General features: G+C 58.3%; 1 protein-coding gene across 1 annotated transcript; it reads left to right on the forward strand.

Annotated features, from left to right (window-relative positions):
• Window positions 1–641: 641 nt before the first annotated feature.
• On the forward strand, window positions 642–17,022 carry UBQLN4 (ubiquilin 4). The gene is made up of 11 exons (XM_004619302.3): window positions 642–839; window positions 3,650–3,801; window positions 3,944–4,161; window positions 4,863–5,125; window positions 7,054–7,212; window positions 11,264–11,489; window positions 12,565–12,704; window positions 13,107–13,190; window positions 13,304–13,419; window positions 13,686–13,863; window positions 15,516–17,022. The coding sequence occupies exons 1-11, from the start codon at window positions 732–734 to the stop codon at window positions 15,666–15,668; spliced, it is 1,797 nt and encodes a 598-aa protein (XP_004619359.1). The 5' UTR covers window positions 642–731; the 3' UTR covers window positions 15,669–17,022.
• Window positions 17,023–17,659: the final 637 nt, after the last annotated feature.

The following is a 17,659-nucleotide window of genomic DNA, read 5'->3' on the forward strand; positions in this document are numbered from 1 at the left end:
TCCATTACGCACCACTGCGGGAGATGAGTTATTAGTTGGGTCACTCTTGAGGCTCTTGAGGGACCCGAGGCTCGGGAAGGCCACGCAGGCAGGATGCCCGCACCGTGGATGCGAACTTGATCACACCGTGCAGACCACGAACCCGGGACCAAAAGGGGCAGCCCTAGAGACCCCAGCAGCAAGACGCGCGGAGGGCCAAGTTCTGGTCCCGGGAGGCCCCGCGCTGGAAAGGCGCTGGGCTCCCCCGGCAAGGACCGAGATCCCAGGGAACTTAGATAAATCGGCGACAACAGAAGGTCCTTTGTCCCGGAGAGGGAGTTACCCGCGGCGGGGGCTGGGGCCGCTTCGGCCCCAGGGGAGCCTCGGCGCGGCTCGGGTGGGTCGCGGTCCCGCTGCGGCGGGGGCCGGGGTGGCCCCGCGGCCGCTGCAGTGAAGGACACGCCCTGCCCCCGCCCTCGGTCCCTTGCAGGGCCACCGCCCGGCCCGGCCCAGTGCAGGCGGCGGGACCCCCGGGCTCGGACCTGGGCGGACCCCGCTGCAGTGGCCCCCCCGGTCCGCCCGGGGCGCTGTGGCTGCGGCAGGTCCGGAGGGGGCGGTGGAGCCTTGGGGAGGGGAGGGGAGGGGAGAGGGGAGTGTTGGAGGCGCCGAAGCCGAGCCGGGCAGGCCGGGCGGGCGGGGAGGAGGAGGAGGAGCCGGGGCGGGCTGGCGGGCGGCCGGGTGGCGGCGGCGGCATGGCGGAGCCGAGTGGGGCCGAGGCGAGGCCCCCCATTCGGGTCACCGTCAAGACCCCCAAGGACAAGGAAGAGATTGTGATCTGCGACCGAGCTTCGGTCAAGGAGGTAGTGCGGGCTGGGGGGGAGCGTGCAGCAGGGGTCTGCGAAAGCACTGTGGGGGGGTGCTCCGGGCCGAGGGGGGGGGGGCGCACGGGAGGCCCGGGACAGCCGGGGGTCCCCGTGCGCACCGGGGGGGGGCGCTAGCGAGGGCCAGGCGGGGAGGGGGCGCGCTGCGAGGTCAGGTGAAGGAGCGCGGCGCGTGCTGCGGGACGTGGGGGAGGCCGGGGGTCGCCGAGTGGCCGGGGCTGGGGGCGTGGCGAGGGTGGGGAGGGGGAAGGACGCGGGTCGGAGCGGAGTGAGCGGCTTCAGCGGCGGCTCGGGGTTCGAGGCACGGAGGCAGCGCGGGGAACGCGGCCGAGTGCAGAGGCCGCGCTCGGGGCCAGGAGCGCGGCGGGGGCCGGGGAGGACGCCCCCTGCTCGCGGGCTTTCCCCTGGCTGCCCGGCGCCCCGGGGATTCGCCTAGCGTGCAGTAGGTGCTCACTAAAAACGTGCTGCACGAGGAACCGAGGGCAGGACGCTCGCCCGCGTCCACCACCCCCCGGCGGCCGCTTCCGAATTTCACAGGGGCGGGGCCTGCGCGGGCCCTCCTGGTTGGAAGCGCCGAGTGGCGGCGCCGCCTGGGCGCAGCAAGTGCACGCGCCGCCTTCACACAGTGCTCCGTGCGGGGCTGCTTGCGGGGCGCCCCGCTCCGCGCAGCCTGAGCCTTCGCGGAGCCGCTCGGCGGCGCTGCTATCGTCGCCCTCCCGCCCTGCTGCATCCGTGGCTGTTTTGCGGAGCTGGGGATGGGGTGTCCCACCGGCCGGTGCTGGCGAGGGGGCTCCTTCCCTGCTCCGTGCAGGGCGCTGTGCTCCGGCTTCTCCCACCCACGGTGCCGGGGGCGGCATGCGGTGTCCAACCCGGATCCCAGGGGCCGAGAGATGGTACAGCGGGGAGGGCTCTTGCCTTGCACGTGGGTTTCATCCCCAGCATCCACATATCCCCGGAGCCCCACTATAAGCCCCGAGCACTGCCGGCTGTGCCCCCCGCTCCCCCCAAATAAAGGATATGCCCCGCCCTTGGAGCTCTCTTTCAAGCCACTTTGGAAATAAGGCAATGTGTTTGGTTAAGAGGGGGAGCCTTGGAGGCAAGGGCTCAGTGGCAGCCTGCCTGGCCCTCAGTTTTCTCTTTAAATCCCAGGGGGTCTGGGGGATTTGGGCTCAGAGGGCTGGAATGTGCTTTGCTTGTGGGAGGCCCTGCAGCACTTCTGAGCCCAGCACCTCTGGGTGTGGCCCCCAAACAAACACAACAAAAACAATGTGGAGATAATCTACATTGGAATTTAGGTAGGTGGGGGAATTGGCCACACCCCTCCTATACCTGGCTCTGCCCTCAGGGAAAAGTTCTGATGGAGCTCTAGGGACCTTTTGGGGTGCCACATGCAAAGCAAATGCTTTCTCAGATGTTCCATATGTTTTTTGGAGAGGCCACACCCAGTGATGCTCAGGGCTTACACCTGGCTCTGCTTAGGGATTACTCCTGCTAGGGCTGGCGAGGAGGGGGCCCACATGGGGTGCCAGGGATGGAACTGGGCGGGCAAGGCAAGTGCCTTACCCATTGTACTATGAGTCCTTACCCAGACTTACACTTTTAACTTGGGGATGGCTGGTGCTTCATGGAATCACCCATTTCTAGTTGTTATCATTGTGGCAAAAAGGCTGAGCAGCATGAGGAGTGTGACGGGTGGGGTGGGGGGCCTGAGAAGGGAAGGCTGGAGGGCGTCAGGGCTGTGGCCAAGAATGAAGGAGAGGATGGAGAGAAACCACCTGGCATGGTCTTCCCAGGGCCGGGGCAAAGGGACTGAAGAGGGGTGTAGAGACCCTGGGACAGAGCCTGGAGACTCTGTAGAGGGTGGCTTCTGCTGTTGGTTAAGAAAGGAACTGCAGGGGGCTGGAGCCATAGCATAGTGGGGAGGGCGTTTGCCTTGCAATGTGGCGGCCAACCCAGGTTCAGTCCTTGGCATCCCATATAGTCTCCCCAGCACCGCCAGGAGTAATTCCTGAGTGTAGAGCCAGGAGTAACCCCTGAACATCGCTGGGTGTGGGCCAAGAAAGAAAAAAACAAAAAAAAAAGGAAGGAACTGCTGGGAGATATGGCTCCAAAGGCTGAGCATGTGCCTCATGGGTGGGAGCCCCGGGTTTGGGTCCCTAAGCACCGGCCAGAAATGACTCTTGAGCACCAGTTGTAGCCCTTCAGCACCACTGGGCGTGGCCCCCAAACAAAGACTGGAGGAAAGGACCTGGTGGGGTGGGGGCAGCTGGGATATGACCTAGTGGTATAACACTTGCTTTCGAGTGTGAGGTCCCGAGTTTGATCCTCAGGACCCCTTCAGATAGGAAAGAGGATTAACGAGAGAAAGCTCAACAGCTGAGCTGGTCATAAGTATTTCGTGCATGAGATTGAGGGTCGATCCCCAGTACTATACTGGGGTTCCTGAGCACCCAAGCACAAACTTGGAGATAGCCCCCAAGCACTGCTAGAAGGTACCCCAAGTCCCAAAATAAAAAATGGGGCCAGAGCAGTGGCACAGTGGGGGGCGGGGGCCTTGGGTAGGGCAGTTACCTTGCTCATGGCCGTGGCCGACCCAGATTCAGTCCCAAGCACCATATATGGTGTCTAAGCCAGGTGTGGCCCCCAAACCAAAACCAAGTGAAAACTAGGAGGGGAAGAAAGGCTCAGGAGGGGTGGGCTAAGGCAGAAGGATGGGCCTCCCCCTGGAGAAGGAGCTTTGGCCGGGGGGGCATCACCCGCCCACAGTGACCCCTGCCTCTTGGTCGCAGTTCAAAGAGGAAATCTCCAGGAGGTTTAAGGCTCAGCAGGATCAGCTGGTCCTGATCTTCGCAGGCAAGATCCTCAAGGACGGGGACACGCTGAGCCAGCACGGGATCAAGGACGGACTCACTGTCCACCTGGTCATCAAGACCCCTCAGAAGTAAGTTTCTGGGAGGACCAGGCCTGCTCTGGATGGGCCCCCTGCTCCTCAGTCACTCCCCGCTCGTGCTCCCTGTGTCTCGGGGCCTCCCGCCCCTCCTTGGGTCCTCACTTGTGCTTGGGGTCTCTTTCTGTGTCCTCAGGGCTCAAGATCCAGCTGCTGTCACTGCTTCTTCCCCATCCACCCTGGACCCCACCTCAGCACCCTCCACCACGCCCACCTCACCTGCCACCCCCACCCAGGCCTCTGCTTCTGGCGGTGCCGCCTCGGATGCAGGCAGTGGAAGCCGCAGAAGCAGTGGGGGGGGCCCGTCCCCTGGGGCTGGGGAGGGCCCCCCCAGCGTTACTGCATCCATTCTCTGTAAGCACTGTGTGTGTGTGGGGGTGAGGGGGCACGCCCAGAGGAAGGGGAACCAGGAACCTCTGCAGTGGGAAGGTTTTCTGAGCTAGGGCGGAAGGCGGAAGGGCAGGAAGTCAGCCTCTGATGGAGCTGCAGAGGGGGAGGGGATGGGAGAGGGGGTGAGGGGGCATCTGTGTAGAGACTGACTGGCCTTGGGGCTGGCAGTGCGGGGTCCATTGGGAGCCTGTGGGGGACAGGGATGTCACCCATCCACTCCTGTGTGATCCTTTTCTTTTTTTTTTTTCTTTTTGGGTCATACCGGGCAGTGCTCAGGGGTTACTCTAGGCTCTGCACTCAGGAATTACTCCTGATAGTGCTCGGGGGACCCTGTGGGATGCCAGGGATTGAACCCGAGTCAGCCGTGTGCAAGGCAAATGCCCTCCCCGCTGTGCTATTGCTCTGGTGATCTTTTTCCTTTTGGGGGCCACACCTCATGGTGCTCAGTGTTTACTCTTGACTCTGCGCTCAGGAATTACACCTGGTGGGCTGCAGTGCTGGGGAGGAAACCGGGCACAGCCACATGTGAGCAAACGCCTTGCCCGCTGTACTTTGGCTCAGCCCTACCGGCTGCTCTCCAAGCTGCAGCGGTGGCTGGACAGGGCTGCTGGGCTGCTGGCATCTGTGGTCCTGTGGCAGGCAGTGACCCTGTCCCCTCCCTGCAGCTGGCTTCGGGGGTATCCTGGGCCTGGGCAGCCTGGGCCTGGGCTCGGCCAACTTCATGGAGCTGCAGCAGCAGATGCAGAGGCAGCTGATGTCCAACCCCGAGATGCTCTCGCAGATCATGGAGAACCCCCTGGTTCAGGACATGATGTCCAACCCCGACTTGATGCGCCACATGATCATGGCCAACCCTCAGATGCAGCAGCTGATGGAGCGGAACCCCGAGATCAGCCACATGCTCAACAACCCCGAACTCATGAGGCAGGTGAGTGAGTGAGAGGGGTGGGTGGGGCCGGGGGACACCCTGCGTTCTGCGCTTACCTGCCTGCCCTTCCCCCACCCCGCTCGAATTATTTGTTCATTCATGAGTTCACTCAGCAGTCATGTTCCACACTGGGGACACAGTAGTGAGGGCACAACTTCTGGTCTCCAAGGGAGGTGGGATGAGCAAGCAGTTGGAGCAGGGACCAGAGAGATAGCACGGGGGTATCCCCCAGCCCCACCTAAGCACCACTTTGTGTGGCCTGCCCCTCTGAAAAAAGGAACAGCAGTGGGGGTGCTCCTGGGTACTCTCTTCCGGATAACCCCGGGTTCTCCCAAGAGTGCAGTAGAGGGCTCCTAGAGGAAGTCCCCCAGGCTGAGAGTAAGGAGGGGGTGTGCAGGACCAGGGACAGTGGCCCTGCAGGCCTGGGAGTGAAAGGTAGGGAAGGAAGGTGAGGAATGTCTGCCAGGGCTGGGTGGGGCCAGGCTTTGTGTTCTGTTCCTTCCAGCAATTGCCTGGCCTTTGGGCTCACTGTCTCCAATGCTGCCCGAAGCTTGAAATTCAGTCACAGAACTTGTAACTTTGTATTTCTCAGTGGTGGTTCAAATTGGTTTTTTTTTCTTTTAAATAATAATAATGTGGCCAAGGGGCTGGAGTGATAGCACAGCTAGCACAGCGGGTAGGTTTGCTTTGCTCGCCGTGGCCTTGCACGTGGCAGAACCGAGTTTGATTCCCAGCATCCCATGTGGTCCCCTGAGCACTGCCAGGAGTAATTCCTGAGTGCAGAGCCAGGAGTAACCCAGGAGCATCACCGGGTGTAACCCAAAAAGCAAAAAAAAAAAAATGTGGCCGACCCGAGTTCGATTCTTTAGTCCCTCTCGGAGAGCCCAGCAAGCTACCAAAAGTATCCCGCCCTCATGGCAGAGCCTGGCAAGCTACCTGTGCCATATTTGATATGCCAAAAACAGTAACAAGAAGGCTTATAATGGAGACATTACTGGTGCCCGCTCGAGCAAATTGACGAACAACGGGATGACAGTGCTACAATGCTAATAATAGCAATACAAACGGAACAGTGCCGGAAGCCTTGTCCTCATTGGGTCATTACTAAGTGAGCAGATCCCGGGGTGTGGCTCAGGAATAGAATCTGGGTGGCAGTCTGGCCTTCTGGGACCCTGGGCTTGATCCCTGTAATCCTCAAGAGAGTTGACACTGGCGTTGTCAGTGGCGTTGGGAGGGCTGACACTGTTCATCGCTGCGCCTGTCTCAGCCTCAGGGCCTCCCCAACCCGAGGTCCTTTCCCAGGGACGCCGGCCTGGACTGCAGTCTAGCCCTACCACTTCTGTTCTCATCTGTGAAACAGAGGCAGAAATACCTACAGGGTGTGGTGGTGTTCACTCTGGGCTGAAGTATATTTAACTGTCACAGTTGCCTGTATGTAGGAACTCAATGGGGTGGTTTTCCTCTACCGCTTCCTCCCTTTCCTGCATCCATATCTACCTCATTTCCCGGTGCTTCCTAAGATATCTGTGGACATTCTGAGCCAGGGTTGACCTCACCCCACTTGGAATCATGTACCCCATTAGAAGTCCTCTCATCCTTAGGGAGTCAGCTGCGACACCTTGATTTTATTTATTTATTTGGGGGGCCCCACTCCTGGTGGTGCTCAGGAATCACTTTTGGCGGGCTCAGAGGTTCATTCCGGGTGCTGGAGATCAAACTTGTGTTGGCCACATGCAAGGCAAATGCCCTGTCTGCTGTACTATTGCTCTGGTCCCACACCTCAGTTTTAATCAAGGAAGGAACTCTCTCCCTGTAGCCAGTTCCTGGATCTAGAATCCTCATCCTGGTGCAGGCCCCTCCTTAGGGCCTCCCCATCCCCCAGCCCAGTGCTTCTTGGTCCCAGGTTCCATCCTCTGTCTCTCCCTCAGACGATGGAGCTCGCCCGGAACCCAGCCATGATGCAGGAGATGATGCGGAACCAGGACCGGGCCCTGAGCAACCTGGAGAGCATCCCTGGGGGGTACAACGCCCTGCGCCGCATGTACACAGACATCCAGGAGCCCATGTTCAGCGCTGCCCGGGAACAGGTGGGCTCGGGTTTGGGATTCCTTCCTCCAGACTGCGGCAGGTCGGCCCCTCTCTGCTGCTCTCCAGCCCTCGGAGCGGGGGCTGGGCCTGAGACCCTGGGACAGAAGGTTGCCGAATTCCCCAGAAAGGCTTCCAGAGGCTCTGAGGTGCAGGGGCCAGCCCAGGGTCATACCCACTCGCCCCAGAGAGTCTGAGTGTGGCACTCATTGTCACCTGCACTGGGATCATCTGGGCACCTTATTGATAACCTGTCTCTGGGCCCCCACTGTGAGTTACTTCCAGAACACTTACTGGAATCAGGCCCTGGGAATGTGCACTCTTTTGGTTGGCTTTTGGTTTGGGGGCCATGCTCAGCAGTGCTCAGGGCTTACTCCTGGCTCAGTGCTCAAGGATCACTCCTGGTTGGGTTCTGGGGGTGCCCTCTGCCATGCTGGGGATCAAACCCAGGTTGACCATGTAAGGCAAGTGCCTTAACCCCTGGAATATGTGCTGAGAATGCTTTATGAATTTGTTCCAAATAGACAAAATTACAGATACAATCACGGCATTCTCTTATATACACATTGTCCTCACATACTGCCATACATAGTCTCCTTGACTTTTTGGATCCTTTATTAATTTCTTTTTTTGTGTGTGTGCATCTTTTCTGATGTTTTGATCAAGTTCAGTGTTCCTTCGGGGGTCACTCCTGACAGTGCTCAGAAGGCTAAGTTTTGTCTTTCCTTCCTTCTTTCCTCCATCCCTCTCTTCCTTCCTTCTGTCTCTCCTTCCCTCACTTCCTCCCTCAACTCCCTCCCTCCCTCCCTCCCTCCTTTCCTTGTACCCTTTCCATCCTCTCCCTCCCCTCCCCTCCTCTTCCTTTCCCTCTGATGGTGGGCTACTCAGAAAGGTGCCTGTATGATACATGTAAGCTTGATACGTCTTGCACAAATGAACAGGCACCTGTTAACAGTGCCAGGCAAGGGTGAGCCCTTCCCTTCTCCTTAAACTGGTCAGTGCTCGCCAGCTGCTACTTCTGTGCACCTTTGCAGATGGTCACGTGCTTGCTGACTCTTCCCCACTGATCTGTTTGTCCCTCCCAATGGTAATTCCACAGTGTCGTAGTTCTGTGCATCTGATGAAAGGAACCCCCACCTTATTCTTTATCTAGAATATTCTTTTTTTTTCTTTTTGGGTCACACCCGGCGATGCACAGGGGTTATTCCTGGTTCATGCACTCAGGAATTACTCCTGGTGGTGCTCAGGGGACCCTATGGATGCTGGGGATCGAACCCGGGTTGGCTGCGTGTGAGGCAAACACACTACCCACTGTGCTATTGCTCCAGCCCCATAGAATATTCTTGGTATCGCTCTTTTCCATTTTAGCAATTGTTTCTAGGAATCCCTTATGAATTTGTAAAACTTTTGTTTTGCTTTGGGGCCACATTTGGAGGAGCTTAGGGATCACTCCTGATTGGACTACGTCGTGTTGGTAACTTGCAGGGCAAGCGCCTTACCTGCTGTTCTATCTCTCTGGCCCCAAAATTTGTCCGTAAAATTAAAGTACTTTTTGGGGGGTTGGTCACACCCGGCGATGCTCTGGGGTTACTCCTGGATGCTCCGGGGTTACTCCTGTCTCTGCATTCAGGAATTACTTCTGGCAGTGCTCAGGGGACCACATGGGGTGCTGGGGATTGAACCTGGGTCGACTATGTCCAAGGCAAATGCCCTACCCATGGTACTATCGCCCTACCCACCTCCAAATTAGGGTACATTTAAATAATACTTATTGGGGTTAGAGATCGTGCAGTAGTTAGGGTGCATGCATACCCCAGCCCAGGTTTTATTTCTGGAACCAGATGTAGGTCCCTAAGCACTACCAGAGTTTGAGAGCTGGGAGTATGCTCCAAGTTTGGGCAGGTATGGCCCAGAAACAAATAAAATCTCTTCAGAAGAGTGGTCTTTTTGGTGTTTGACAGATCTTTTTTTTTTTTGGTGGGGGGGGGTCACACCCGGCAAATGCTCAGGGTTACTCCTGGCTTTGCACTCAGGAATCACTCCTGGTGGTGCTCGGGAGACCATATGGGATGCTGGGAATCGAACCCGGATTGGCCGCATGCAAGGCGTTGCTCCAGCTACCCATTGCTCCAGCCCCCTGACAAATCTTTCTATATTACAGCTAGAGTGGACCAGAGAGCTAGAGCAGGGGCCTTGCATTCGACCAATCCAGATTTAGTCCCAGACAGAGACTGACCAGGAATAGCCTCTGAGCACTGTTGGGTGTGGCCCAAAACAGAAACAAAACAAAAAAAGCAGTTGGTGAGCCAGAGTGATAGTACAGTAGGTAGGGCATTTTCTGTTCACATAACCAACCTGGTTCAATCCCCAGCACCCCAGGTGGTCCCTCAAGCTCTGCCTGGAGTGATCTCTGGGCGCATATCCAGGAGTACACCCTGAGCGTTGCAGGATGTAACCCCAAAACAAAAACGACAGCAAAGCAGTTGGAATCTCAGGTCTGATTGTCTACGCTCTGTGCGGGGGACATGTTAAACAGCGTTTGAATATCTCCCCCGAATGCTTTCGAGAGAGTGAGAGTGAAGGAGGAATGTTTAGCTTTTTTTTTTTTTTTTTTTGCTTTTTTTTTGCTTTTTTTTGCTTTTTGGGTCACACCCGGCGATGCACAGGGGTCACTCCTGGCTCATGCACTCAGAAATCACCCCTGGAGGTGCTCATGGGACCATATGGGATGCTGGGAATCGAACCCGGGTCGGCCTCGTGCAAGGCAAATGCCCTACCCGCTGTGCTATCACTCCAGCCCCTGAAGGAGGAATGTTTAAAACTTTTTTTTTTTTAAGTGTGTGTTGGGGGCGGAGTGATAGCACAGCAGGTAGGGCGTTTGCCTTTCATGCGGCCGACCCGGGTTCGATTCCCAGCATCCCATATGGTCCCCTGAGCACCGCCAGGGGTAATTCCTGAGTGCAGAGCCAGGAGTAACCCCTGTGCAACGCCAGGTGTGACCCAAAAAAGCAAAAAAAAAAAGAAAAAAGTGTGGGGGAGGGGGTGAGCCGCAGAGATAGCTTGCTTTGAGCACTTTGTACCCTAGATTCCAGGTTCAATCTCTAGCAGGACACGGTCCCCGAACATCACCATAAGTGACCTCGAGCACTACTGAGTGTAACCCTGAATAAAGAGGAAAAATTGTCCCCCCCACAAAATATAGTCTTGGGGGCCTGAGAGGTAGTTTGGTAGTTGGCAGGAGCACATGCTTTTCCTGTAGGGCGCCCTGGGTTCAATCCCCGGCATCTTAGGATCCCTTGAGCCCGCTGAGAGTGAACCTCAAGCTTTCAGCCTCAGATAGCCCCTGAGCACAACTCGGTGTGGCCCCAAAAACAAACAAAATAAAACAAAAATAAAATTTGAACCTTACTAGGCATGGTAGGTCATTGTTGTATACGAGAGATAGTGTAAACCTGAATAGAAATAAGCCAGGTGCGTAGTTGGTGCTTAGTGACCATGGTTGTCTCTGTGGAATGGCAGGAAGAAAGATTATGCCCCTGTAGTGTACCAAGAAGATTAAAAGAGAAATAAACAGCTAGAGGAGTGCTGGCCTTGCACCCTGCCGCGCTCAGTGTGGTCCTCAGGATGGCTTCCACCAAGAGTGATCCCTGAGCACCACACCATGTCCCAGAAACCTCCAAGAAGGGGCCGTGATGAAGTGAAGTTGGTATCAGGCCAGTTACCAGAGCAGACTTTTTGTAGGGATTGATGAGCCGTGGCCACATGCTGGCTGAACAAGCGGTGGGCTGCAGACAGACCCCAGTTTTGCCCAGGAGAGGCCCCACGAGCCCGGCTCCCCAGGACCCTCGGGATAAACGGGGGCGATTGAGTGCGTGGACTCTGAGCATCTGCTGAGGGCAGGACCCTCTGGGACCTTGTGGGCAGAGCCAGAGAGATGGGGAGTTCTGGGGCTCCTACCAGCCCCCCCACCCCGGGGTGCCAATGTATCCAGGGGGAGGATCCAAGGGGGCCCTCAGATTTCTCGCTTCACCCGAAACTTTTGCCTCCTCCCAGTTCGGCAACAACCCCTTCTCTTCCCTGGCCGGGAACTCGGACAACTCCTCATCCCAGCCTCTGCGGACTGAGAACCGAGAGCCCCTCCCGAACCCCTGGAGCCCCTCACCCCCCAGCTCGCAGGCCCCCAGCGCAAGCGGGGAGGGCAGTGGAGGATCGAGCGCCAGCCAGGTGCACCCAACTGTCTCAAACCCCTTTGGGATCAATGCTGCTAGCCTGGGGTCAGGTATGTCTTAGCTTCATGGGTCCCACGAGCAGGGCCGCATGGGGGTTGAGGTGCTCCTGAAATTGAGACTGACGCCTCCAGGGTGGTGGCCCCCATCCCCTGCTCTTCTGGGACTGGCCCCAGTAACAGCCCGGGACTAAGCTTTGCCCCATGCTCTCTACCCCATGCTCTGCACACTTACCGGGGGAGCACATCTGGTGGGGACCGAGGGGAGACGTGGCACTGGCAGTTCTGGGGTGGGGAGAAAGCGGCCGCTGGGCTGCCGGGGACTGAAGCGTGGGTTCTGTGCTGGGGCTGCCCCTTTCTCTGCACTTTACTGCTCCTTGATCCTGGGAGTGTGGACGCCCCAATTTCTCTGGACCCCGTTGTGTCTCAGCCCCCATTTAAAAAACCCAGGACATAAATTCAATCCCTGATTTGAGGTTGTGGTTTATTTATTTTTTCAGTGAAATTACAAAGTCATTCATGATTGAGTTTCAGACATACCATGTTTCAACACCCACCCCTTTTCCCAGTGTCTGAGGTGCCATTCTTTTTTTTTTTTTTCTTTTTGGGTTACACCTAGCGATGCACAGGGATTACTCCTGGCTCATACACTCAGGAATTACTCCTGGCGGTGCTCAGGGGACCATATGGGATGCTGGGAATTGAACCCGGGTCAGCCACGTGCAAGGCAAATGCCCTACCCGCTGTGCTATTACTCCAGTCCCAGAGGTTGCATTCTTGAGTCCTGAGGTGTTTGGTGGCTCAGGGGGCAGCTCCAAGCCCCAGCACCTGCCAGGCCTTGGACATGCCTGCTTCTGAGTGGGGCTGGGGGTAACAAGACTGGGGTGGCAGGTCAAACCCTTTCACTCGTGACCTTGCCTGATCTTGGACAGAGGGGATGAATCGGACAGCGGCCAGCTGACGCCCTTGGCAGGGGATCCCGGGGGAGCACTTGCGGTGCGAAGAGAGGCCCTGGCCGCTGGTCCCCCGTTCTTCCGAGTGTCGGTGGGCAGCGTCTGGTGTCAGGTGGGCTGAAGGGGCGGAGTGTGTGGCATGGTCTGGAGCGTCCGTCTTGCCTGTCCTTGCCTAGGGGTGTTCAACAGCCCTGAGATGCAGGCCCTGCTCCAGCAGATCTCGGAGAACCCCCAGCTGATGCAGAACGTGATCTCCGCACCCTACATGCGCAGCATGATGCAGGCGCTCGCCCAGAACCCCGACTTTGCTACTCAGGTATGAGCTGGGCCTGGGGAGCGGCTCTGGCTGTGAGACATGAGCAAGTTACCCACCCTGGGTACTGTTCTGGACAATGGAAACTCCTGGTGGTGGGGTGTGGGGTGGGGGTGGGTTAAGGTGCTGCCATACATGCTATAACCCTGGTTCGACTCTGGCGTTGCCAGGACCCCCAGTACCACCAGGAAGTAGCCCTTAGTACACCTGGGTGAGGAACAAAATTCCCACAGGTGGAGCCCTGTGGGTTGGTAGGGCTGAGAGAGAACAGCCGCGGGGAGTCCCCGGGCAGTGTGGGGTCTGTCCCATCGTGTCTCCGTCCTCCCCTGCCCCCGCTGGGCCCTCCGGAAAGGGGCGAGTGTCTCTGGTCTGTGTCCTCCCCCAACTCCCTTCCCCGCCTGGCAGATGATGGTCAACGTGCCGCTGTTCGCGGGGAACCCTCAGCTGCAGGAGCAGCTCCGCCTGCAGCTGCCAGTCTTCCTGCAGCAGGTGAGCGAGTGCGGGTCCAGCCGCTGCCGCCCCACAGGCCTCGGCGGCAGCAGCAGTGCTGGGGCCTCGGGCTCTCCTGCTGCCTCCGTCAGCCGCGGCACCTCTCCCACCAGATGCAGAATCCAGAGTCGCTCGCCATCCTCACCAACCCGCGTGCCATGCAGGCGCTGCTGCAAATCCAGCAGGGGCTGCAGACCCTGCAGACCGAGGCCCCGGGGCTGGTGCCCAGGTGAGGGCAGGCGGCCTGGTGGGAGGAGTCAGTGTCCAGCGCGGAGGGGCTTGCCCTTTGTCTGGGTGGGAGGAGTGGTATCCAGGTGGGTGGGCCGCTGACTGGGAGGAGACGGGGCTGGTGCTGGCAGGGGCGGCCTCTACCCTTGGCCATGGCATGTCTCTGAAAGTGTCTTTCTGTTTTCTCTACCTTTTCTTCATGGATCCCCACCCTATGCTCTGTCCCTGCCCCCTCCCGCACACTGCCTTGGGCGCCCCTGCCCTCAGCCTTGGCTCCTTTGGAATGTCCCGCACCCCAGCACCCTCTGCAGGCAGCAACTCCGGAGCCCCATCTGAGGGCCCCACCTCCTCACCCGCCCCGTCAACCACGCCCTCCCAGCCTGGGGCCCAGCGGCAGCTCATGCAGCACATGTTCCAGCTTCTGGCCGGAAGTGGAAGCTCCCAGGTACATGGCGGGGGGGGGGGGGGGGGGAGGTGCAAGAGTGGGGATGCCCACTTCCATCCGTGCAGTGCCAAGCAAGGGTCAGGGTCGAGCAGCCTTTGGAATGGGCCTGACTTGGCATCAGACCCTGCCCTCTTGCCACTGTGGAAAGGACCCAGCCTCCCTGACCTGCTTCTATCAGGACCCACCCTCCTTGACCCGCTTCTGTCTCTGTGAACTGGAGGCGAGAATGGTCATGACAGGGACAGGCCTGGTGTGGAGGTGCTGGCCTTGCAGGCATGGTGCCTCTTGTTTGATCCTTGGCACTGCGGGTAAAGAAGCCTGGGAGAGTTCATTTACATTTCTCTCCACGGCCTAAGGGACTCGACTCTGAGCTGCAGAGGGAAAGGTGGGGTTCTCGGATGGCACGTTGGGCCACGTTGTGGCCTCCAGCCTCTCTCCTATGACTAGTCTAGTCTGGGGAAACCAGTCAACAGGAATGTGTGGGGAGCATGTGAAAGAAAGCCTTGAGTTCAATCCCTCATGCCCCAAGCCCCACGCACTGCTGGATGTGACTCTTAATGTAAATATTTTATCTACCCCAAATGCTTTTTTTTTTTTTTTTGGCTTTTTAGGTCACACTTGGCAGTGTTTAGGGGTTACTCCTGACTCTGCACTCAGGAATTACTCTGGTGGTCCTCAAGGGACCATATGGGATGCCAGAGATTAAATTCCAGTTGGCCGCATATAAGGCAAACGCCCTCCCCACTGTACTGTCGCTCCAGCCCCGTGCCCACAAAATTCTTAAAATTACTGCCAGGTGGGATCACCAGGAACTGGTCCAGCTTTATTTTGAGGAATGAAGAGCCCCAGGAAGGGGTGTCCGAGATTTGGATTCTGGGCTGCACCTGGCTCTGCACAGATCCAGGGATCACTCCTGGTGGGGCTTGGGGGACCAATGGGGAGCCAGGGATTGAACTCCGGTCAGCAGCATGCAAGGCAAATGTCCTACCCACTCGACTATCACTCTGGCCCCTGGAAAGCCTTTGCTTTGTGTTCACTACCTGGCTAGACAGTAGAAAACAGACAGGCTTGCCTTGCAGAGACCCTCCTGTTCCTCATGCTGTGCTGTGCCGTCTCTCCAGCCCCTGTCACCGGAAGCTACCCAGGGCTGGTGAGAGAGTACAGGGGTGAAAGTGCTCCTTAGCATCTGGCCGACTCTGATTCAATCCCTGGTGCCACATAGAGTCCTCTGAGCCCTGCCAGGAGGGACCTCTGAGCACAGAGCCAGGGGCTCCCCTGACTACCACCTGGTAGGCCCCACGACACCTTTGCAGAAACAGAGAAGAAAGTACTCAGGACAGAGCGATAGCACCGGGGTTAAGTCATGCTGTGTTGTGGCTGACCCTGGTTCAAGCCCCAGCCCCATGGGCGTGGCCTGGGCACCCCCCCCACTGCAGGGCCCAAGGACACCACATCTTTCTTCTCACAGTGGACTGCAGGGCTGGCTGGCTGAGAGGGCTGGGTGGCCTGGGGCACCTGGCCACATTATTACACACTTAGTGACGCGGCCCTGTTGTCAGCGTGTCCCTCCTGCCCCCTTGCCTGGCTGCACGGTGCTTCAGAGAGGCCCACGTGGGCCCCTGCTCGCCTCATAGCCCTGTCCCCCACTCCAGGTGCAGATGCCAGAAGTCAGGTTCCAGCAGCAGCTGGAGCAGCTCAACTCCATGGGCTTCATCAACCGGGAGGCGAACCTGCAGGCCCTGATCGCCACGGGAGGGGACATCAACGCGGCCATCGAGAGACTCCTGGGCTCACAGCTCTCCTAAGCCTGGGCCCACCCCCGCACTCCCCCTCCCCAGGCACCGTCTTGGGCTCCTCGGCCAGTCCCCACCTGCTGCTTGTCACCCCGTCTCCCCCCTCCTCATGTCCCGAAAGACTGGGTGACTTTGGAGTGCGCGCCTCCGTGCTGCGGCGCTGCCCGAGGCTGTGGGCTGACCTGTGTCCTTGCAGCCGCTTCGCTTCCGCTCCTGCTTCACAGAGCGTGTTCTACGGCCTCTGCGGTTTGTCTCCGGCCTGCAGCCGAGTCTGAGGCAGTGCCCACCCCCCAGTCTGGACGAGGTTCTTCATCGGTAGCCGCTCTGGTTTCACGCTTCTGTTGACTTCTGGAAACTTCCTTCTCTCCAGCCCCACCTCAGGGCCTCCCAGCTGTAGCTGAGGGGAGGCAGGTATTCCCTGCTCAGCCAAAAGATGCTGGGGGCTCCTCCCCCTTCCCGCTGGAATGACCTGGCCCGGCACTTTCTCAGGGGGCCTGTTGGGACTTCCAGACTAGTTGAAGAGGCAAGGAAGTCACCTCTGAGACCCAGGTAGTCCACCTGGACCAGCCCTGGGGGATGGAGCAGAGGATGAGGGGTCTGGAGAGAAAAAGGCAAAGAAGCAAAAAAAAAAAAAAAAAAAGCCCAAGTGGTTGGAATTGACAGTTAGGGGAGAGGTGCCCAGACCCTCTTGGGCAGAAGCCGGCGGCAGGAACTACAGAGGAGGCTAAGGAAACGGATGAATCGGCGATGAAGGCAGCAGCAGGGCTGCAGTGGTGCCACCCAGCTCCACCCCCAACCACCCAGCCACTCAATGTACATGTCCACGAATGCAGGAGCCAGGAGCCGCCTGTGTTCCACGGTATACTGGGATCCGAGCTCCCTCGGGGCCTCCAGAAACTCATGAAGGGGATGGGAGCTGTCACAGTTCAGGGCATACATGCAGCCTCCCACATGGGTGCTGAGGTGGAGTGGAAGGGTGGCCTTCGGGCCTGGACATGAGGTGACCCCACAGGCTGTCAGCTGTGAACACCATCTCATGGCTTGGGGAGAGCACGAGCGTCTTGGTCCCCCGGCCCCTGGCCTTGGACACCCCCGTCTCTGCTTTCCGAGTTGAACTGTTTCCTTCTTAGCCAGAAAGTTCTCTCTGCGGAAGGAAGAGGGGCTGGCACAGCGGCCTGCGATTGGGACTGGAACTCATGGGAGTTCACTGTCCCTCTGCCGCTTGGCCTGGCTGCGTGGTGGCCCCGGCTGAGCACGGTGGCAGGAGGAGCTGCCACAGCCGAAGCGGGATGCCCATGGCGCTCGCGCCCTCCCCACCTCACACCGGCCTTTGTAAATAAATGGTGTGGTCTTTGTTGTGAGGGTATCTATCTGGGTGATGGTTTTCTGGGGAGGGCAACCTGGCAGGAGAGCCACCTGGATTGAGAGGGCAGACTGGCCAGGTGTGGGGCATTGAAAAGGTCAGTTGCCCGAGTATAAAGCATGATTTGCCCGGATCCTTCACTGTCCATGTCTGTTGCCAAAGGGAAGGGATCTGCCTTTCCTGGACAAGGGCCTCTGTGGGTTAGGAATGGGGGAATGTGTTCTACCAGGCCAGTTGTAGCCGTGCCCATGACCCCACAGGTCAGGACTGGGAGAGGGATGGGTGAGAGGTGTTGGAAAGTGGGCTGGCTTATTCATCCTCACAAGACTGCCCTCCATCCCTATGGGGCTGAACTTGAGAAAAATCCTCTGCAGGCACCTGAGATAGTAAAGCAGACCAGGGCACTTTGCCTTGCACGCGGCTGACCTGGGTTAAATCCTTGGCCCCAGATAAGGTCTGTGTCCCAGCAGACTGATTGATTCCTGATCACAGCCAGATGTGCAACATCCCCCCCCCCAAAAAAAAAATTCCTACTGTGGGGAGGAGTTCTGCCTCCCACAAGGTTGGATCCTGGTTGGAATCCCAGACACCTGCATATATCCTCCCCTGCCCGCACATGACCAGGAGTGATCCCTGAGGA

Source organism: Sorex araneus, chromosome 5 (assembly GCF_027595985.1).
Source record: "Sorex araneus isolate mSorAra2 chromosome 5, mSorAra2.pri, whole genome shotgun sequence".
NCBI lineage: Eukaryota > Metazoa > Chordata > Mammalia > Eulipotyphla > Soricidae > Sorex > Sorex araneus.